General features: G+C 41.2%; 1 protein-coding gene across 2 annotated transcripts in view; it reads left to right on the top strand.

Annotated features, from left to right (window-relative positions):
* The window catches only part of CEP192 (centrosomal protein 192), a 106,651-nt gene extending 101,577 nt beyond the window's left edge, over window positions 1-5,074 (top strand). For both annotated transcript variants that reach the window (XM_090039623.1, XM_090039622.1), the window contains exons 42-45: window positions 1,166-1,287; window positions 2,192-2,318; window positions 3,233-3,291; window positions 4,611-5,074. In XM_090039623.1, the coding sequence (XP_089895749.1) occupies window positions 1,166-1,287; window positions 2,192-2,318; window positions 3,233-3,291; window positions 4,611-4,755 (453 nt within the window). In that variant the 3' untranslated portion in view covers window positions 4,756-5,074. The remainder of the gene's footprint in view (window positions 1-1,165; window positions 1,288-2,191; window positions 2,319-3,232; window positions 3,292-4,610) is intronic.
* The last annotated feature ends 14,462 nt before the right edge of the window (window positions 5,075-19,536 follow it).

Raw genomic sequence — 19,536 nt, 5'->3', positions numbered from 1 at the left:
TATTAAAGATAAAGAACATGTTTAGATCACTTGACTGCTTGAAACTTGTGGAAATTAATAGAAACCAAACTATATTACTAGATCTTAGAGCAGTTAAACTGGGGTAAGCAGTTATTTGGGCTGGAGGACCACTTAGGGAGTTTTAGTGAGCTGTTGTAGACTGAGTCAGCACCCCTGCTGTGCCAGGTAACCTTGCTTGCCCTGCCCACAACAGCTCACCAAAACTCCTTGAGTGGCCCTCCAGCCCTATGGCATGAGCAGCTGGTCCCACACCCCTGGGTGCGAAGCTGGGCTGGGGTGGGGTCCCCCCTGCCCCCCGAGAGTGTGTGCAGTGGCGGGGTGCCACCCCTGCCTGAGCCTATGGAAGGGGGGAACAGGGGCAGGGGGCTGCAGACCTAAGTTTTATAGCCCTGGCAGCTGGGGGCCTGCCGTGGGTGGGGGACAAGGGGCACCAGCAAGGCTGTAGGTGGGGCAAGGGGGGAGTGAGGCATGAGCAGGGTTGTTGGGGGGTCCTTTAATTCTAATCATGCATTTTGGGCGTTTTATTGGAGAATTTGCTATTTTTTTTATCGGGGAAAACCAGGATCCCAGCTCATCAGTTCAATTTATGCAGTTTAGACTAACCTGTGAAGATTGAATTGATTCAGCCTTAGGCTTTTGACAGTCTGTTCCTTGCCCCAGAGGGCATCCTGCTGTTTAAACTACCTAAACAGATCCATTACCACCACCCTGAGAATAGTTTTACTGCTTTGAAGTTATCAAGAGACGTGATCATTCAGAGGTGTAACAGTGCAGCTCTGCTCTTGTGGCAGCTGTATAGTGCTCAGGGCAACACTGACACTTGCCATGCTGATTGTTGTAGCACCGCTGCCCCTGCATAATAACTGCTTTTGTGTAAAGACGATGCCTGGGGCTGCTCCCATAGTTGCTCCTCTTCACACTACTGCAGTCATTCACTACTTCCACAGAAGTCATGTACCATTTCAGAGTATATTAATAAGAGAACTCTTCTAGAATATTTAATTGCGACACAAATTCTAAATTAATACCTTTCAACAAAGGGGAGAGGGGCTAAAATATTAAGCTATAATTTGTTATATGTATAAATATTACTTTATTTTTCAGGGGAGTTGGATATTAACTAAAGGCTATTTTTTATGAACAGGGAGCCAAAACTGAAAATAAAGCTCTGAATGCAAAAATTTCCACAGATACCCTAATAAAAACTGAAATTCCAGTTTCTTCCAGAAGAAGAGCTGTTTCTGAAGCTTCTGCCTTCAAAACAGGGTATGTATAGTTTTCTTAAAAAGAGAGCAAACAGGAGAACAGTATTGCAGACCTCTTATGATGAGCCATGTGCTACACATAAGCAGTTGTACTGTATTTTTTTGTTCACATTAATCAAGTGCTAAGTTGTCTGATTACTGTTTGCTGCTGTGGAATGTAGACAGTCAGCTTGCACACTTTTCCTTCAAGTTTTTTTTCTTCCAAAAAAATAAAGGAGGGTTTCCCTCTTATCATTCTTCAGTGTTCAAAGATGGAAGTAGTTGACAAAGGACATTTGAGTATCTATTGTCTTGTTTGGCAAGTGTGTGGCATTCTAGCAGGGATGGTAGTGATAGAGCAGGTGTCTCTGCTGTCTGATCAGCCCTTGGCACAATGGGTGATGTGCAGGCAGCCCTTTCACCTATTGTTAATAGTGGCAGCTGCTGACAGGACTGCAGCTATGGCAGGGGTTGATCAGGTGGCAGAGACTGCCTGGTCTGCCACTAGTGACTTGCATGCAGCCCCTCTAGCTGTTGTCATAGTGCTCTACCCACTGACAGGCTTTTTAGGGGCAGGAGGAGCCAAGGAGCAGCTCTTTTTGCCCTTGGCTAGAGAGTGGGCCTTTCATGACTTCATTGCACCACAGTTGTGGAGCTGTGTGCCCCATAGTGATCCATTTTTGTAGCTCTACAAAAATGTGTCAAGGTCCTAATATGTGCCCAAAGGCCTTCATTCGCAGAAAGGCCCTTATTAGCTACATTGTTAGTGTAGCTTTTAAAACAGACAATATCCTACAGCTTTTACCTTGCAGAAAAACTACTTTGAGCTCTTAATGTTGGTGATCTCAAAGCATACAATCAGTGCTTCCAGGCCATCTACTGTAAGTAAGGAACATAATGATTTAAATCTTTTTTTTTTTTTAAAGCAGGCAGAATGAGGTAATTCGAGGTGTGTATGCCCCAGAAGACCTCTATACATTTCTTCCAACCAGAATTGGCGAATCATCCACGTTAAAAGTCAACTTACGAAATAATTCTTTTATAACGCATATGGTAAGTTTGACACTTCTTTCTTTAAAACTTTATGCAAGTCACAAAGCATTTTAAATTGCTTTTAAATGCACTGTCTACTCACTTGCTTCTCTTTATGATACCATGCATTTACCAAGTAATCCAAGCTTATTTTGAATTTAAGACCTGAGCCAAGGCTGGAGCTGCTGCCAGTATAAGTGCACCTGCCTGGCCAGAGACACTATATACTTAGTGCCCAGGGCTGGAGCTGCAGCTGATGATAACTGGCAGGAAGGACAGTGGGCAGAGGCTGTGGGGGGGCGGACTGCAGCTGCAGTTACAACCCCAAGTTTTGGGTTGGCACCAGAGCCACAGCCACTTGTCCTCCTGCCTTTTACTCCAGTCCAAGATGGGGCTGCTTTTTGCACCACATTGAATGGATGGGAAAGCCTTGTTTTGGATTTGAGTAAATATGGTATTCAGGAATTTAGCATCTTAAGAATTTTGTTTCAAGATGGTCATATTAATGCAATCTATGTTAGAACTGTTAGTTACACTTCATATCCAAGATGTTTGTATTCAAAGAACACTTACTTTGCTATGTCTCTTACAGTGCATTCCAGTTTTTTCTTTTGCCTGATTTTTCTTTTTTTTTGGTAGCATATCTAAATGATCACCTTCCATCTTCTAATAGATTCAGGTTGTTAATATCATGCTCTCTAGTTTTGTTTTGGGTTTTTTTCCTTAAATATAATTCAGCTGTACTATGTGTAGTATGTGTTGTTTTTTTTCTTAATTAACGTGTATAGAGCTGTGGCTCTAGTCTTAAACCTTGATGTTCTCTCATTCTATCCAAATCTGTATTTTGAAACTGATTTAGAGCTCAATTCAAAACGTATGTAATAGTGCCTGCATGTGGTTTTTTTTTCTTTTTAATGATTCATGTTAAATTGCAGCTGAAGTTTGAGAGTCCCAGAGAGCCTTTCTACATCAAGCACTCAAAATATTCTTTGAGGTGAGTTGTGTATGCTAAAACTTTTAGCATACAAAGTTTGTTTTAAGTTTATTTTAATAAATAAGTTGATTTTAAATCCTAAGGTATACAATAAGGTAAAGTTCTGTATAGTGTAAACCTGTCATGATGAAGTTTAGACTGAATTTTATTGAGAGTAGAAGTGTTAACACTTTTGCCTTCCAATGAAGATGTCTGTTTTTGCAGCAGTCTTTTTTTTACAATTCTTTCAAAAGAAGTCTCAAAGTCCATCAAATTACTTAGTTTGCTTATTTCTTCCCTGCATTTAGTTTCAAATAATACTGCTGCATTAAATAAAACTTAATGTTTTATTTAACTGTTCCGTATACTGTATATTTAATTCTTGACGTTTAATTCTTTCCCACGTTGATTTCTACACAACAGACCAAGTAGATTGCCTTTATGATCCTTCTAATTGGATGACCTTGTATTGACATTTAAGATACTGTACTTACTTGCATATAGTGCCTCCAAATAAGACACAGAGCTTGTTTTGGAAAGGCAGAATGTGTTTTTCCCAGGTTTTTATCTCTTGTAGCACTAACTTGCCCTGGGCCAACTTTGTCCTCATAGAGCTGGGCAGAGTCCTATCATTAGCTATGGACTATTCAGTGTCCAGCAGAAACCTCAATTCTAATATTATAAAAGCCTAAGTCTGTCTGTCTGTAACACTTTGTTCACACTCTGATTGGCTGACAGAAACAGTCAATCAGAGTGCTCCAAGCGTGGGGGAGCACTGCCATTATTCCGAAGCTGTGCCGACGACTGGACAGAGGGTGGGGGAGCTGAGGACAGCAGCTCTGGTCTTGCTTCCCCACCGTGTTCCCTGCAAGTGGCGCCAAAGACTGGACAGGGGGTGGTGGAGTACAGCTGCAAGAGGCAGAACAGCGGCAGCATGGGATGTTGGGTGGCGGCACTATATCCCAGCCCCCTCCCCCCTCCTATCCTCGGTCATTCTTGACAGGCAGTTGTCTAGTTCTGGTAGAACCACATATTTGCTACTTCATTGTTCCTTGAATATGTGGTACCTACCAAAAGCTGAGAATGAGCTTCTTTAGTTAAGATAGAAATGGCTGTTAACAAACTCTGGTGGGACAACAGCAATTTCATATTTCTAACACCCTGAAGACCAAACCATGTAATCAGAAGTGAAAAATAAAAGGCAGTGGGGAGATAACATGAAGTTGACCTTACTTGTTGAGATCTTCATAAAAAGCAGTCAAAATGGGGAAATGAAAATACTCAGTAGAATTTAGTCAGCAAGATTACTAATGCTGTAAACACACTTTGCCTTTTCACAGATCCCTGCATTATATTAACCTGCCAGTCCAGTTCAAGCCGAAGTCAGCAGGCAGATTTGAAGCTCTGTTGGTTGTGCATACAGACAAATGTAGCATTCTTGGTATTCGACTATGTGGTGAAGCTCTTGAGAGAGCTGGAGAATAGTCATCCTAATGATTAAACTAAATTATTGACATTTTGATAACACATTCTCTTAACTCACTCTTCTTCTTTTTTTTTTTTACCTACAATGCTGCTTTCACGTACAATCATTTGTAAGATAAATCATGGTGCTTGTTTTACAGATGGATTTTTTTACTTTCATATTAAATTAAGAGTTGATATTTTCTATGGTAAAACCATCATGTCCTAACTTACATTACTGCACTTTGTTGTCACAAGGAGAAATGTATTTTATTTTTGCATTGCTAAAAATGGATGTATTTATTTTAAACTGAGTAAATTCAGAAATAAAGTTGACTTATTAAAAGTGCGTTCATATTTTGTTTTTGTGAATAATATATTTTCAGTACATAGGAATCATCCCTGTAGTGTCCACTAAACATATACCTATATATCTAAAACTGTCTTTAAAGGAACCTAGCAACTAAAAACAGTCTCTTCAAAGAATGTTTAAGGCCTAGACATGTTAGTGCCCATGTAATATGCTTTGGTGTTATAAACCAATATAAATTACACTGGGATCTGGAGTAGGCAGACAGCCAGTCCTTCCATGGTAACTATCACAATACATTACACAGTACCTTATCATAGGGTGTCAGGGCAGCAGGTGACAGTTTGTCCAGAGCAAACCCCCATACTTCGATAACTGTGAACAGTCACCTACACCGGTACAACTTTTCACAGTGTTTTTAGTGCTGTAGATAACTGTAGATCAGATTCTATTAAGAACTGTGCTACATTCTAATGAATTGTTACATTCATATTGTTCCCTCTCTTTTTTTTATCCTAAAGTGAATGTGTATTATGTTCAAGCTTTTAAACATGGAACGTTAGAAATTGAAGAGGACTCTGTTTCAATCTCCTTTGTTTCAATCTCCTTGTTGTAAAGACTGGTATTTACCAATAGCTGAGAAATAGAAATATGCAACATATCCTTTAGTTCCCTCCCCCACCTCCCTTCTTGTTTTTGTTTCTCTCGTCCTGGCTGCACCATATGGCACTACCATTTTGAAGGTCATTTTTCCATAGTGACTGTTCTTGAAAACTTTCTACCACTTAGAGACAAAACGTATCTTTGCTTTCTTTGTTGCCAACACCAGAGCTGTGGGGGTTTCATAACTGTTCCTCCTATAGTGGAGTTATCGCTGCCTCAGACAGTACCATGTAAAGCTTGTACTGTCTTAGTGAATATTATCCTGGAAAGGTGCAACTTATGCATGTCCTTCTTAAATGAAGGACCAAGACAGACTGAAGAGGAAGCTTCCTATGTTCTTCTGGGGCCCAGCTTTGGAACCAGAATTGAAAAGCTGCCTTTAGCATTGGAAGTCATCTGACCTTTCTGTATTTACTTTCCTCCCTTGGTATGGCTTTTCTGCTGGAGATCCTGCCCTAGAGGAACTTCCCTAGAGTAGCAAGATGACCTGCTTCCTTGCTTTGCAAGTATGAATCTTCCTATAATGAGAGCCTATTTCTTTGTCATCAAGCAGGCTTGGAGTTTGTCTGGCCTACATCATCATTTCCAGGAGACTGAGATCTGCACTGAGGCACAAGTACCACTGGATCATTCCAAGGCTCTCCAACAGAATGATGTTTCATATGGTTCATAGGCAGTGCTAAGGGCCAAATGAACCACTATTGCACCGCTCTTACCACTTACTCCTTCCTGGAACCAACTGAAAAGGACAAAACTGTAAGGACCAGGTGTTCTGTCTCCATATTTGGCCTTAGTGCTTTGGTGACAGCTGGTCATCTGGTACTGTCATTTTTCCTGGCTTCCCATAGTGGTGTGGTTTGGTTTGGCTGTTTCCCAGGTACCCTTCTTCCTAAGGGACATGGATAGGTTTCTCAATTAAGAGATGGGATTTGACGCAGCTCCCGTGTCAAAACCCATGGCATTTCATGGACCTCTGTTCCCCAGAAGTCCATCTTTGAATGCCTGGATGACCCATCTAAAAATCCCAAAACCAAGCTGGTCCATCCTCTTGGTGCTCTAGGTTCAGCTGTTCTGCTGGCATACTTCGGCTTGTCAGCACTGTAAGTAAATGTGGGTTTGGGTCCTGCATTGGGTGTGTACCTGAATTTCTGGTGCTGCTGTCTCCTCCAGTAAGCATAAGAAATCTGGCCACCGTGACCAGCCAAACTTCAAGGTGCTATCCTTTGCTAAGGATAATGGCCTCAAGGATGACAACAGCCTTTTTCCAGCTGTTTTCCCACGCACCCTTCTTGCTATGGGACATAAGGTGCCTGTGGAAAATAAATGACCCCAAAACTTAAGCGGCAGCAGCTTGCTTACCTACAGTCTTGACCCTTAGTTTAATCTTTTCCCATAAAGACCTTGGACGCTACTTTTAGTTATTCAATAATTGTTTGTATTTGCTGTCCAAGAGCAGAAATGGTTCAGGATGCCTTGTGGGAGGTCTACCCCATCCCACTTAGTTTAACTTTTCTGTGCACCGTTCTTGTTGGGAAACATGGATGCCTGTCCTAACTGCCTAAGAAGGATGGTAAGGGGCCCCACAGTGCTTCCGAGAACTCCACTGTACTTTATCTGCTCGACGTTCACCACCCCCAGCCATCTAAAGTGACATTTACCCATCAGTGACTTTTTAATGGATCACACCAAGCTGGTGGTGTCACATGGCATTGCACTCGCCTGCTGACAAAAGGATGGGAAGAAGTACCAGAGTGTTTCTAGTCACGTGCTTCCCTTTCTTGGTGGTTACTGGTAGCCAAAGAAAATGTGAGGTAATTCAAGTTTGTCCTCGAGAAAAAAGAACCAAGGAGGCTGGACTCTTTGGGGTATGAGTCTTTGTTACCAAGCTTGCAGTTCAGAACTGATGCTTACTGAGCTCTGTCAACCTGCTGTGGTTTGGAAATCTTTGAGCAGATTGCAGTTTTGGTTGAGGATCAGATGGACCTTCTTTATCTGATGTCAGAGGGACATTGGAGCCACATCCAGATGAGCGCGGCTGTTTGTTTCCCCGAGGATGCAGCGAAGCACCTTGTAGCACTGCTTTTTGTCCCCAGGGAACACCCATGCCACATGCACTCTGGCACATGGCAGGTTACCACAGGTGGGGTGTGGGAGGCTGGGGCCAGCCACTGCTGGCCCCAGCAGACTTACTTGGGGTCCTGGGGGAGCTGCAGCTGCAGCTGCGGTGTCCTGCAGCTGAGAGCCTGGCTAGTAGCCAGAGTGTGGCTCTGGCCAGCCAGACTCCTGTTTTGGGTGGTGCCTGCTGCCTCTGTGTGCTGCCCCACTCTTTTTTTTTTTTTTTTTGGCATGGGTTTTTTTGATCCTTGGATTTCCCAGGATCAACCCCCAACCCCACACTGCAAGGTAGCATCATGGGCATGCCTATGTGTGTGGTGTCTGGTGTTGCAGATGGGTTTGCGGCCCCACATACCTCACATCTGGCTGCGGCCTTGGAGGCCTAAATTATACAGACAGGGCTGTCCTCAGGAAAAATGGTGCCCTGAGCAAACTTGTATTTTTGGCCCCCTACCTCCCAAGTTGGTGGCAATGCTGCAGGCAGAGGCAAATGGGAAGGGGTGTGGTGTGTTGTCTGGCAGAGAGATGGAGTGGCATGGATTGCTGGGGAGGTGCCATGGCTGCTGTGTAGGAGTAAGGCAGGTGGACTGGAGTAGGTGTCACCCAGCCTAGCTCCCTCGGTAGCAGCTGGAGGTGGGCTGGGCTGTGCACCACTCCCCCTGCCTGGGCTGGGGATTGACTGGAGTGAGGCAGGGTAGCAGGAGAGTACTGCTGTGAGCGTGGGTTGCTTGTGTGTTTGGCACTCCCCTAACCATGGCATCATGGGCAATCGCCCACCTCGCCCATCCCCAAGGCCAGCTCTCACTACAGCCAACCTTCAACACTGCAAATATGGCTACCCGTTCAATGGTTACTGCAGTAATCATGAGGGGAGTACTCAAGTAATCAAAGCTCTGGATCTCCAGACTTACCGGAAGAGGTCCAAACAACAGTGGACAATCTTCCCTTTTTTGAGGACCAGAACCCTTGGCTCATATTAAGGCTTTGTACTCCCTGCAAGGATTCCCAGGGAGCCTTGCATTTCTTATACATATGTTCCTCTACCTTTTGGCATAAACATCAATACCAGCCTTGCACATCACAGCACAACATCCTGCTGGTGTTCCCAGATTTCCACGGGCTCTTACTCGCTTGAATTTGTGGGTTGCTGGATTTTATGGTGACAAAGACATTTCTCCCTCAGGAAGTAGCATATTTTGTCAGTCAGGAGGGGTCTCACCAGAACTAAAAAGGATATGCCTTTCTAGTCTCAGTAGCAACATGACCGTGTTTAGCATAATTGGGGAAAGTGGCATGGACTTTTTCTACCAGTGCATGAAAGCAATTTATCTGTCAGTGGTGCATCTACTCTCTGATAGCCTTGTCTGTGGTTCACCTGCCAAGCTTCTAAATGTTCTAGCAGATGGACTTAACATTTTGAGTTTTCTCCATTTACCATAAATGTGAAAATCAAAGGTTTCATTTCTCCCTCCTCCCCTAAGACTGCAGATTGGGACTACCCAGAGAGGAATCTATTTGCCACCAAAGTTGACAAGAAACCTGTATAGCAATGTTAATATTTAATGTTTAATGTGAACTATATAGTCATACACCAAAACAGTCTGATTCCATGAAATAGCAAGGCACAATGTAAGTGAATTTAGTCTCTATGACTGCCAACCTGGTAAGTAGAAGGACTGTAGCCACAACAATATAGCATGTGCAGTAATTAGTTCAGCATTACTATACTATCCCTCCAATGTTTTTCACCCATGACCTAAATAAAATTAAAACCTCCTTGTTTTGTCTACACCACATTTTCCATACAAATTTCCAGCATTGCTACCTATATGTGAGTGTTAGTTCAGTCTATAAGTGAGTGTTTTAAAGTAAATACAGCACTGCTTGCCTCCTGGTAATGTATTTATGGTATCTATATCTGAACTGTTTCAGCTACAGTGGTTAAAATACAAGTAAACTTTCAGAATACATGAAGGTGTTCTTGGGCACAAGTCAGCTTTCCATCTAGTAGAGGAAGTGCCCAACAGAGCGTTGTCTGAAACTGAGATTGTGACTACACTCAACTGCAATAATGAATTTTACGGGCGATTGCAAATGATATAGTTCTTTTTTTTTTTTTTTTTTTTTTAAATGCAAACTTATAGTTGTAGCACTCTAACATGATTTGCTTGAATATGTTCTTATTTAAGTTTTCTTACCGGGGAGCAGGTAGCCGTAAGCATTATAGCTGCATCAGTTGAGGTGATGATCCAAACTCCATTCCGTGATGTGTGGCTTCATTAGGATACCTTCCAGAAGCCCCTTTTCCCAAAAATGATGATGAGCTATTTTGAGTGGTGCAGTCTTCAGGGATTCAGAAGGCGTTGCTACAACTATATTTGTAAGACTTGTCAAAATAAGTCTTACATATCTTCCTCGTTTTTGCAGTGACCAACCAATCACTAGGTGCGATATTTGGTTCTAGCATGGTATTGGTTGAAAGAGACGATTTGCTATCTAGGAACAGTGTATTCAGATGCATTTCTCTGCACTACCTGTAAAATAAGTTACCACCTCCCTAAACCTGGAAGTTGAGTGCCAGATGGAGTTGTGTACCATAGGAGTATAACAGGCCCAGGGAAGACCAAATGGTCCATCAAAGGCTACTTGTATGTCAGATCTCCAAATGTGTATTTTCTTCTCTATAAATTCAAAATTAAAATACTAACGGCCATTCTTTGTATTCATTCAACAATTGGTTCATTAGGTAGGTATATATAAAAGGACTCTGCTTGTCAGTGCTCTTTGGCTTTAACTTTAAAAGGAAGAAAAATCCATAGAGTTTAGTCTAGTCATGAAATGCCCCCACACCTTTTTTTCCTTCCTTCCATGTTGGTTCTGCAGGCTAGCGGTAGGTAATGCTCATCCTGCATAGAGCTGGTTTTCATTGTGAGTATTGTCACTAGTCAGAGCTGTCAGGTATGTCAGTCATGTAGTTATTGTGGTGGTGTCAAAGACATAATCAGAGAGATTAGGTGGACACAAAGAGCAGTGAATGAGGTGGTAATTGCGTTCAGGGGGGAAAAAGGAGTTAAAGAAAGAAACTTTCCTTTCTCACAAGATCTGTTAAAGAGGTGACGGTGAATATATTAAAGCTGGAACAAGATAATTGTGGTAAGAAATCTTTGTGTGCTCTGCAAAAGGCAACGTGCTCACAATAAATATTCAAATGCTTATTTTGTGTTGTGAATACCAGATAACCAGCTACAGGGAAATTTGCAGCCTCTTTCAGTGTATTGAAATCCATTGCGAGAGCTGAGTTAGGAATGGTTATAAAACGTAAAAGGAAGACCAGTGCTAAACTGAATCACGCAAATGCCATCTTACAAAAGTTTCTTTGCAAGGTTTTTCTTCAAAATGGTTTCAAGTTGGGGGGGGAGGGGGGGGAGAGAGAAGTACTAAGAAGCAAACATGACCAGATTTTGTCTATCACTTTCACTGGATTTTTTTTTTTCCTTCTCTGAACAGTTTCACTTTAGTCGGTGGAATTGTGGACAGAACCAGATGCAACTCCGAAAGGTATATGGATACCTTTAATCTTGCATGGCTGCTTACTTCACAAGAAGTCCCCCCAAAAATCAGGAGGGCTGCTGGTAGAGTGAGGTCAAACTGAGGGTTCAAATCCAGCCCAAACTGAATAAGAGTGGTAGAATTTGTCCCTAATGTATGTAAATCTTTAATTGTGTTACATCATTTGCCAGTGAAAAACAGTAATTAGCCAAATTCATCCGTGGTTTATTGCAGTTGGCTTCAAGGAGTTAGGGCAGAGATTAATTTTGCTCCATGCTTAATAGTGCTTGGAGCAAAGCAAATCAAGGACCAAGGCCTACAGTTTTTCAAAGCTGGTGAGAACGTTGCTGAGTAGAGGAGACTTATTTACACAAGGAACAAGTTTAGACTTCAAAATGATGTAAACATATCTTGATTTATACATAATAATCCTATCCCCATCTCTTTCCCCACCTCCTATTCCTGTCCTTTTCCAATCAGTATTATTTTCCAATGTAAAATTGGAAATCTGGTTTCAATATAAAGCACACCACTTCAAATGTTTTTCATGACAAAAGGTTTGGGTATTTTCCTTTTCAGGTTTTCTGAACATTGCTTGGCACTGGTGTTTTATATCTTGTTGGAGTCACTATTCTAACTGATGCTGAAATGGGGTGAGAAATGTCTCCTTAAAGACAGTGAGAGAGTTGATATGTTTCCATTGTAACAATCCTGTAAGCACTTTTTAGACAGCTGAGCCACCATGTGTTGGTTTGATGGATTAACTAGTTCGATCCTTTGATACAGGTAAAAAAACATTTTGATGCAGCTTAATTCATGCTGTGTTTACATAGGTTACTCCTGCTTTCTGAAGCTATTCAGTTCCCCCCCCCACCCCAAGCCAGGTTCCTGCTATTCATAAAATAGTTTTTCTTCTAAATTAAACCTTTGGATACACTGAAGCTGGACATATTCAGTTTGTTACATTGTCATGACAATCCCTTATCAGGCTTTTAAAAGTTTTCTTCTTTATAAGTTGGCAATTTTAAAAAGTTTCTGGTGACTAAAACCATGTGAGCTTCAAAACCACACACAGTTTCAATGAAGCTGTGTGAACCTGCTTCAAAATCTCTGCAAGTTTTCCAAGCTTTTATGCTCTCGTATGGTTTACAGACAAAAACCTACAGGGGTCCCATTTAAAACCTCCTAGCAGCTAAAAGATAGGGGGAAATGGCTTTTAAAAAAACCTGAAGTACCCTCTTATGAGTGCATTAAAATCAATTTTGTTTGCTTTCCACTTTCAAAATGCTTCAAGCAGCCAAAGGTGCCATGTTAGAAAATGACTCATGAGCATTAGATAGAAACAAATTCTTTGAAAGTCGGTTCTTAGTGTAGGATGATGGCCAGGCAAGTGGAACTTGTCTTCTGAAAAAATCATCTCATGTCCACAAATTGAAGATTTTTTTTCCTTTTTAATTCGGTAATCTCTTCAGACATTCTCCACTTTAATCTTGCAGGTTTTTAGCGATTGTGTGAAAGTATTTTGAAAATCAGTTCAGTCTGTCCATTTGTTTCTACAGATACAGTCAGAATGAGAAGACAGGCTTGGGTGCCTTGAGAGCCTTAAAAAAATTGTATGGATAGAGAAAGTTAGGTTCAATAGTGGCTCATACAAGCTCCCAGTAATGGAATAGTCTTGGAAGTGCTTCTACTGTAGTTACCTGTTGTTTCTCTTGTGAGCACAGCTGCCTTAAACTCCACCCTTAGGATTGTTTGGGCTTTTTATTTTTATCATATTTTTATCTCTATTTGAGTATCTAAATATTGGGCTGGCTTCTCAATTCTAGCTCTTACTGGGGAACACTTTTTTATAATTTCTGCTAATTTTGATAGACAAGGTTCTTTGGGTGAATATAATACCTTTTGTTAGACCAACCTAACATTTTTGTTTCCAATCATTTAGGCTGGTCTAATAAAAGGTATCATCTTTACCCAAACAACCTTGTCTGCCTATGTCCTGAGTCCAACACTGCTACAACCTGCACCCCTGCTAATTTTGATGCCACTTCTCTGGTCCCGGCTGATCTCCTGTAATGCAGATTAGGACAACAGTTTGGATTAGACCTTTCCCAAAGTTGAGGAGCATTTTTCCCCAGGGTTCTGTTTTGACCCTATCTTGAACAAAGATATTTCCCTTTTGGAATCTGTTTGGAATGTGTTAGAAATTACACGTGTGGGTGGAATTACAGATTTATTTTGGGAGTGTTTAGGTGATCTGAGAAATCATAATTTTTGTGGAGTTCTTCCCATGCGAATGTATTTTACAGGTTTTTTTGATAGCAACTTTAAATCTTTCTTTCCAAAGCTCCCCCTTTCAACAAGATATTGACAAGATCTTTTTAGCTGATTGACAGGATCCATCTGAAAAATTGAGCAGAGATTGTGCATTAATGGGGAATCCCCCATATTACAGAACATCTGGTTTTTTTATTTATTTATTTTTGTTCCTTTTTTCTTCTCTTTCATCTTCTCATTAATTACTAGTTGCAAATCAATTCTATATAAATATATTTCAAATGCTTGGATTAATACTTTTGTATGGACAATGGCAATTTAACAGTTTTAGAAAACGTTGCTTATTGTGACAGATGAGGTGAAAAGGATCTAGCTTGATTTCTAGTTCTTAGACAGTTTGCAGGGTTGGCATTTGTGGGGAAAATGTTTTTATAATAACAAGAACAATTTTAAAACTTTTTAAAATTTTCAATCTGTAAGTACTTTCCACTTGCTGTCAAGTCCAAGTACAGAAAAATGGGAGGTGATGTGAAATATTATCAAAAACTGTATTTATAGTAAAATTCAAAATAAGGATGGAGTGGAATGGCTAGAATTTTCAAAGCATTTATGCACCTAAAATAGCACAGAGTTGCTTGTGCCTGTCATGTAAGTATATGTGCCATTTAGAAGAAATAAGTTAGCCAAACCTTCATCTTTTTGTTTGTTTCCAGTGCACAAACAGTGCCTCTTGGGCAGCTGATGTATTCTAGAATGTGTTTTCTGTGGCGAAATGCCGGGCTAGCGGCTCCGGCACCGCTTAGGGGAGCCGCGGGCTTTGCGGAGTTGTGCGAGCGCGCGGCTTGTGGGGCGGAATTGAGGTAGCTCTTAGCCGCCCTCGAGGTTCGCCGAGTTGGCACAAGTAGACGACTTAGAGTAAGTAGTTAGTGTCTCTTAATCTATAGGTTGTCCGTTGGTTCATGAGGTTCCAGAGCCAGCCCTTGCGTTCCAACAGTGGAACAAGTCCAAAGCTAGGTGCGGCTGCCGACTCCTTAAGTCCCAGAACTGGTCAACGGCTCATTGATATGGAATGTTAGTTATAAAAGTTATTACGGAGTAGATATACAGTAAAATAAAAAGATTTATTCACTCACCTGGCCTCACCCTCTTACAAGTAAGAGGGGAGGCCGGTTGGAACGAAGTTGCAGTAAATACAAGTATAGCGAGCGTAGATATGCTGTCTAAGCTACGATGAGAGGCAGTCGAGAAGCGGAGTCTCCGATGTTTCTTCAGTTACAGTATGCCGGATACTAAAGGGGTCTGTTGGTTCACGGGGTTCCAGAGCCAGCAGCTGCCGACTCCGTAGTCCCAGAACTGGTCAACAGCTCATGAATGGGATAGTCTATAGGGTGTCCGTTGGTTCACGAGGTTCCAGAGCCAGCCCTTGCGTTCCAACAGTGGAACAAGTCCAAAGCTAGGTGCGGCTGCCGGCTCCTTAAGTCCCAGAACTGGTCAACGGCTCATAATTGGGAAACACAAAGCAATACTGTAACACAGTGAATCGTTGTCAGTTGTCGGATTTCTGAGGCCTTTATCTTCGCTGGGATACGCCCAGGCGGGGAGGCTGAGAACCGGTCTGCAGGGTGATCAGGCCCACAGAGTTTTCCAGTTGTCGTCTCTGCTGCTTCCTGCTTTTTGCCTCTTTTATAAATGTTTGTTGGACTGCCTCTATGACACTAACTATAGTATACAGATAGGATAATTTTCTTTTACATAATTATTGCTAGGCAGATTTTCTACATAAGTTTCATTTCTGCAAAAATGACACTTTTAGATAAGAAATGAAATTTACAGAATGCGCATGTGTAGCTTAATGCTAGTGGAGAGAAGTACAAAGCGTTCATTTTGATTAACAGTCTACTTCAAGGTTACATAAATGTGAGAGTGCCGCGCGGCAGTTACACAAAAAGAGAAAATAATATAAAGTCTTTGCTAAAAACTATAAGACAGTTACATTTTCGAAGACTTTTTGGTACATAATTTATTTTAGTCTCCAGAGAGTGTCCTTGCCTCATCTCAGGGATGTTCTTAGGGAGCACTTTTGTGGGCACACTGAAATATAGAGATTAATAAGTCATTGTCATCCTGGGGATCTAGTATTTTAACAGAAACCTTTTTTTTTTCTTTTTTTTCTGAGCAAGGAATTTGGCATGAGACTGCGTACCTGTTCTTTTTGGAATGGCCAGAAGAGTGGTGTTGGTGAATTAAATAGAAAATGCTCCTCTCATACCTTACACTTATCAACAGGTGGCATTAGCAGTACAGGCATGTAATTGTATTAATGCTATTTCTTAATGAGTTCTATACCGGGTAGAAAATAAGCCATCTTTTATCATACTGAAGCCTTATACACATGGGAAGTTTGCACCAGTATAACTACCTACATGGTATAGCTAAAATTGCTCTACTGTTGTAATTTTAAATCAATTAATTAAGTTGGTACAGCTTCTTTGTCTATACTTGTATTTCAATTTTAATTTTAACAGCTTCCTAATCAGTTGGGAAAACAAGTTAACCTTAAAAGCATTTGATTTAATCTAATAACTCCCCTGCTGTTGCACTAGCACAGAAATGGGGGTGCCCTTTCCCCCCCCCCTCCCTCCACTTATTACCAGTGGTTTGTGGATTAATCTCTAAGAGACCACCTTGCCTTGCCTTCTGTTTGGATTCAGACACTGTGAAGCTGTATGGAAAGAGCTATATGAATTATCCGTTATCTGGAAAATTTCTTAGTGAGAGACTAAAGAAGCTCCTTTGAATTATCCAAGGGAAGGTTAAAGGCATGGACGAACTAACAAGCGTTAAAGGGGAGTTAACTTACCACCTGTCATCTGTTCCGTAGTAAATGTCTTGTGTGTCCACTGCTGTCCTGAAGCTAGTAGAAGCTTAAACTTCTTTCATTCAGGAGTAAACTGCATTAGCTTCTTTGGGTAACTACAGGATAGGATCAGACGTATGACAACTGTAAAGCAATGAATGTTGATAAGTCTTGCCCATTTAACTGTATAATTTGTTCATCTGTCCATCCTTAAAAAGGTAACCTGATCTTGATCTACAAATGTCTACGCGGAGGAGAAGTTTGTTAGTAATCTCTTTAATCCAGCGGAAGATGGCAGAGCAATATATACCTGTTGGAAGCTGACACTCAACAAATTCAGAATAAAAATAAGATGCAATTTTAAATAAGTCATTAGACATTGGGCCAAATAGCTAGTGGTCAGGTGGGATTTCCATTGGTTAAAGTTCTTGCATCAAGACTAGATTTCTTCCTAAAAGACATGCTGTAGCTCATGAAAGTTTTTGGCCTTATGCAGGAATGTAATAGATAAGGTTCTTTGTAATGGTGCTTTCTGATTCAAGATCTGAAACATCCACAGACAGCACCATTTGATTATGTATCTTTATAGTCATGCCCTTTAGACTGGTGCATCTTCCTTGAGAGCAAATCTCAGTGGCAGCATCCACACAAGGTGCTAACTGCGCAGTAGCTCATTACTACTGCGTAGCAGTGTTGCATGGCACAAAGCGTGATGTAAGGCTACTGTGCAGTAGTAACAAGCTACTATGTAGTCAGTTCACCTAAAAGCTGTTCAACGAAGCTACTGCACAGTAACTCCTGTTACTGCACAGTCAATTTAGTATTTGTGTATGCAAGGACTAAATGGCTGTGCGGTAACAACTGTGCAGTCAACATCTCGTGTAGACATGGCCAGAATGTAACAAGAGACAGTCTGTAGGAAAAGTATTTTTCTAACTGTCCTTGGTTGGCCTTTCTTAGTCACTCTTATCCATAATAGTAGCTATAGAAATGCAGGAATAAATGGATAAAAAGATGGAAAACTAGAGTGCCTATCTCTAGTGCATTGATCTCTCCTGTAATGATGAGACTAGCAAGTAGCAACCCAATTCTGCATCTGTATGTGCACAAAGCTCTTCCTGAAATGTGCAGGAGAGCTGCAGGTACAAGGACTACCAGACCTCTGCCGTTATTCACTGACAAGAAATCTTGACAGTTTATAAACTATAGCACTAGCCTTGAATCTAGTCAGTTCTCACTGACATCTGTTTGGGCATTGTACTGAGGTATACTAATTCAGGTTTCCTCAGTTTTAAACTCTCAAAAGATAATCGGGTTCTATTATGGGTTGCTATTGTGATTTTTTTTTTTAACTTTTTTTATTTTTTAAGTGTTTATGTCTGTCTGATCATTGTAAATTGTTAAAACATCTTCCTGATATGCAACAGAGGAAGAGAATTTTTTTCCATCCAATGGGTCTGTGTTTGTCTGGTTATTTAGCATTTGTGGGTGCCTGTACACGTGCAGCGAAGCTGCTCTGATGCACTGTAATTGCAGCATACTCAGTTAATTGAGTCTGCTGGAGCGTGGTAATTACCATGCTCCAGCAGACTCCAGCATCATGTGTATCAGCATCCCTGCTGTGAAAAATGGAGGCAGCTAACTAAAGCTCATACAGTGAGACTTACTAGATTTAAAAAAGTGTTAAGCATCTCTGTTTAGAGACGATCATATTACTGCACGATGTTTCTACAAACAAAAAAGATTGCTATTGAAATGGTTATTTTTTTATCATTCTGATTATCTACATTTAAATCTATTAAAGCTACCCAAACAGTAGTAAAAAAAGTATTAGATACAGTTAAACAGGGGAGATGGGGAGAGAGAGATGCAGCATAGGTATATACCTGTGTGTGTGTATGCTGCATCTCTTTTTTCAGACCCTATTGAAGAGAACAGAAGGGAAAGCTCAAGCACAAGTCATTAGAACAAAGCAAGTTTTTCTTAGATGTGCCTGCCTGTCTGCTGACCTAAGTTAATTCTCAAGTCCTGTTTGAGAAAAAAATCTGGGATCTCCTAGAAAGCAGTCAGTTGCTTACCTGGCTATTAGAGGCTCCTGCAGGGCTGGGACACTGGGCCTAGGGGCTGCCTGAATGCCATCTAGATTCTCAGTCCACCGGTGTTCTGATGCTGTTTTTTTTTTCTCCCTCGTTGTGGGTTCATTTAGCCAATCCCTTACTTTTGGTATCCTTCGGATCCAGCTTCTGCACTGATCTTTTTCAGCTGAGGCAATGTAAAGGCATTCCATTAATGGGACAATTATATCAGAACGATGAGATCATGTCTTTTGCTCAAAACAATTAAGAACGTCCATGAACAAAAACAGCTTTATTTAAATCATTACAAATAAGCATTATTTTATTCAGTGGAAATAGAATAAGGTTGGTACTGATGCCACAAGGGTGAACTGTCTGTGTAGCAGCAGGTACAGCTTCACAGTGTCTGAATCCAAACAGAAGGCAAGGCAAGGTGGTCTCTTAGAGATTAATTGGTTCAGAGAGGCATGAGCTTTCACAGGTGACAGCCTACTTCATCAGATGTTTTAAAGATCTAATGAAGTAGCAGTTGCTTATGAAAGTGTATGCCTCTTTGAACCTGTTAGTCTCTTGCATGCTAGCCTATCCTGACTTCAGACTAACATAGCTAACCCTGTCTCTGAATCCAAATCGGTCTCCTGGTGAACTTCTGCTGATATAATAGGCAGATTGGAGTTTAGACATGTCTAATAGCCTCAAAAACTTCCAGGGATTGCATCTTTCAGTACACTAGTTGATTATCACCCACAGGGCCAGACCTCATGGTTTGTATGCTTTTCCAAAGTCCAGATGAATTTCACATGGGTAGGAGCTGCACTTGCAGTTTAACTGGATGCATGACCAGTCCTATACCCCCAAAATGTAATCTAATCTCATCCTAGATTAACCCTAAATTGCAGGACACATCTAGATAGGCAACCAGAAGTGTTTTATTTTTTCCTTTCAGTTCTTTAGTATAG

The sequence above is a fragment of the Crocodylus siamensis genome, chromosome 3 (genome assembly GCF_052110815.1).
Source record: "Crocodylus siamensis isolate JL-2025a chromosome 3, ASM5211081v1, whole genome shotgun sequence".
NCBI classification, from domain to species: domain Eukaryota; kingdom Metazoa; phylum Chordata; order Crocodylia; family Crocodylidae; genus Crocodylus; species Crocodylus siamensis.
The sequence above is the reverse complement of the archived record's forward strand: the minus strand, read 5'-3'. Positions and strand labels throughout refer to the sequence as shown.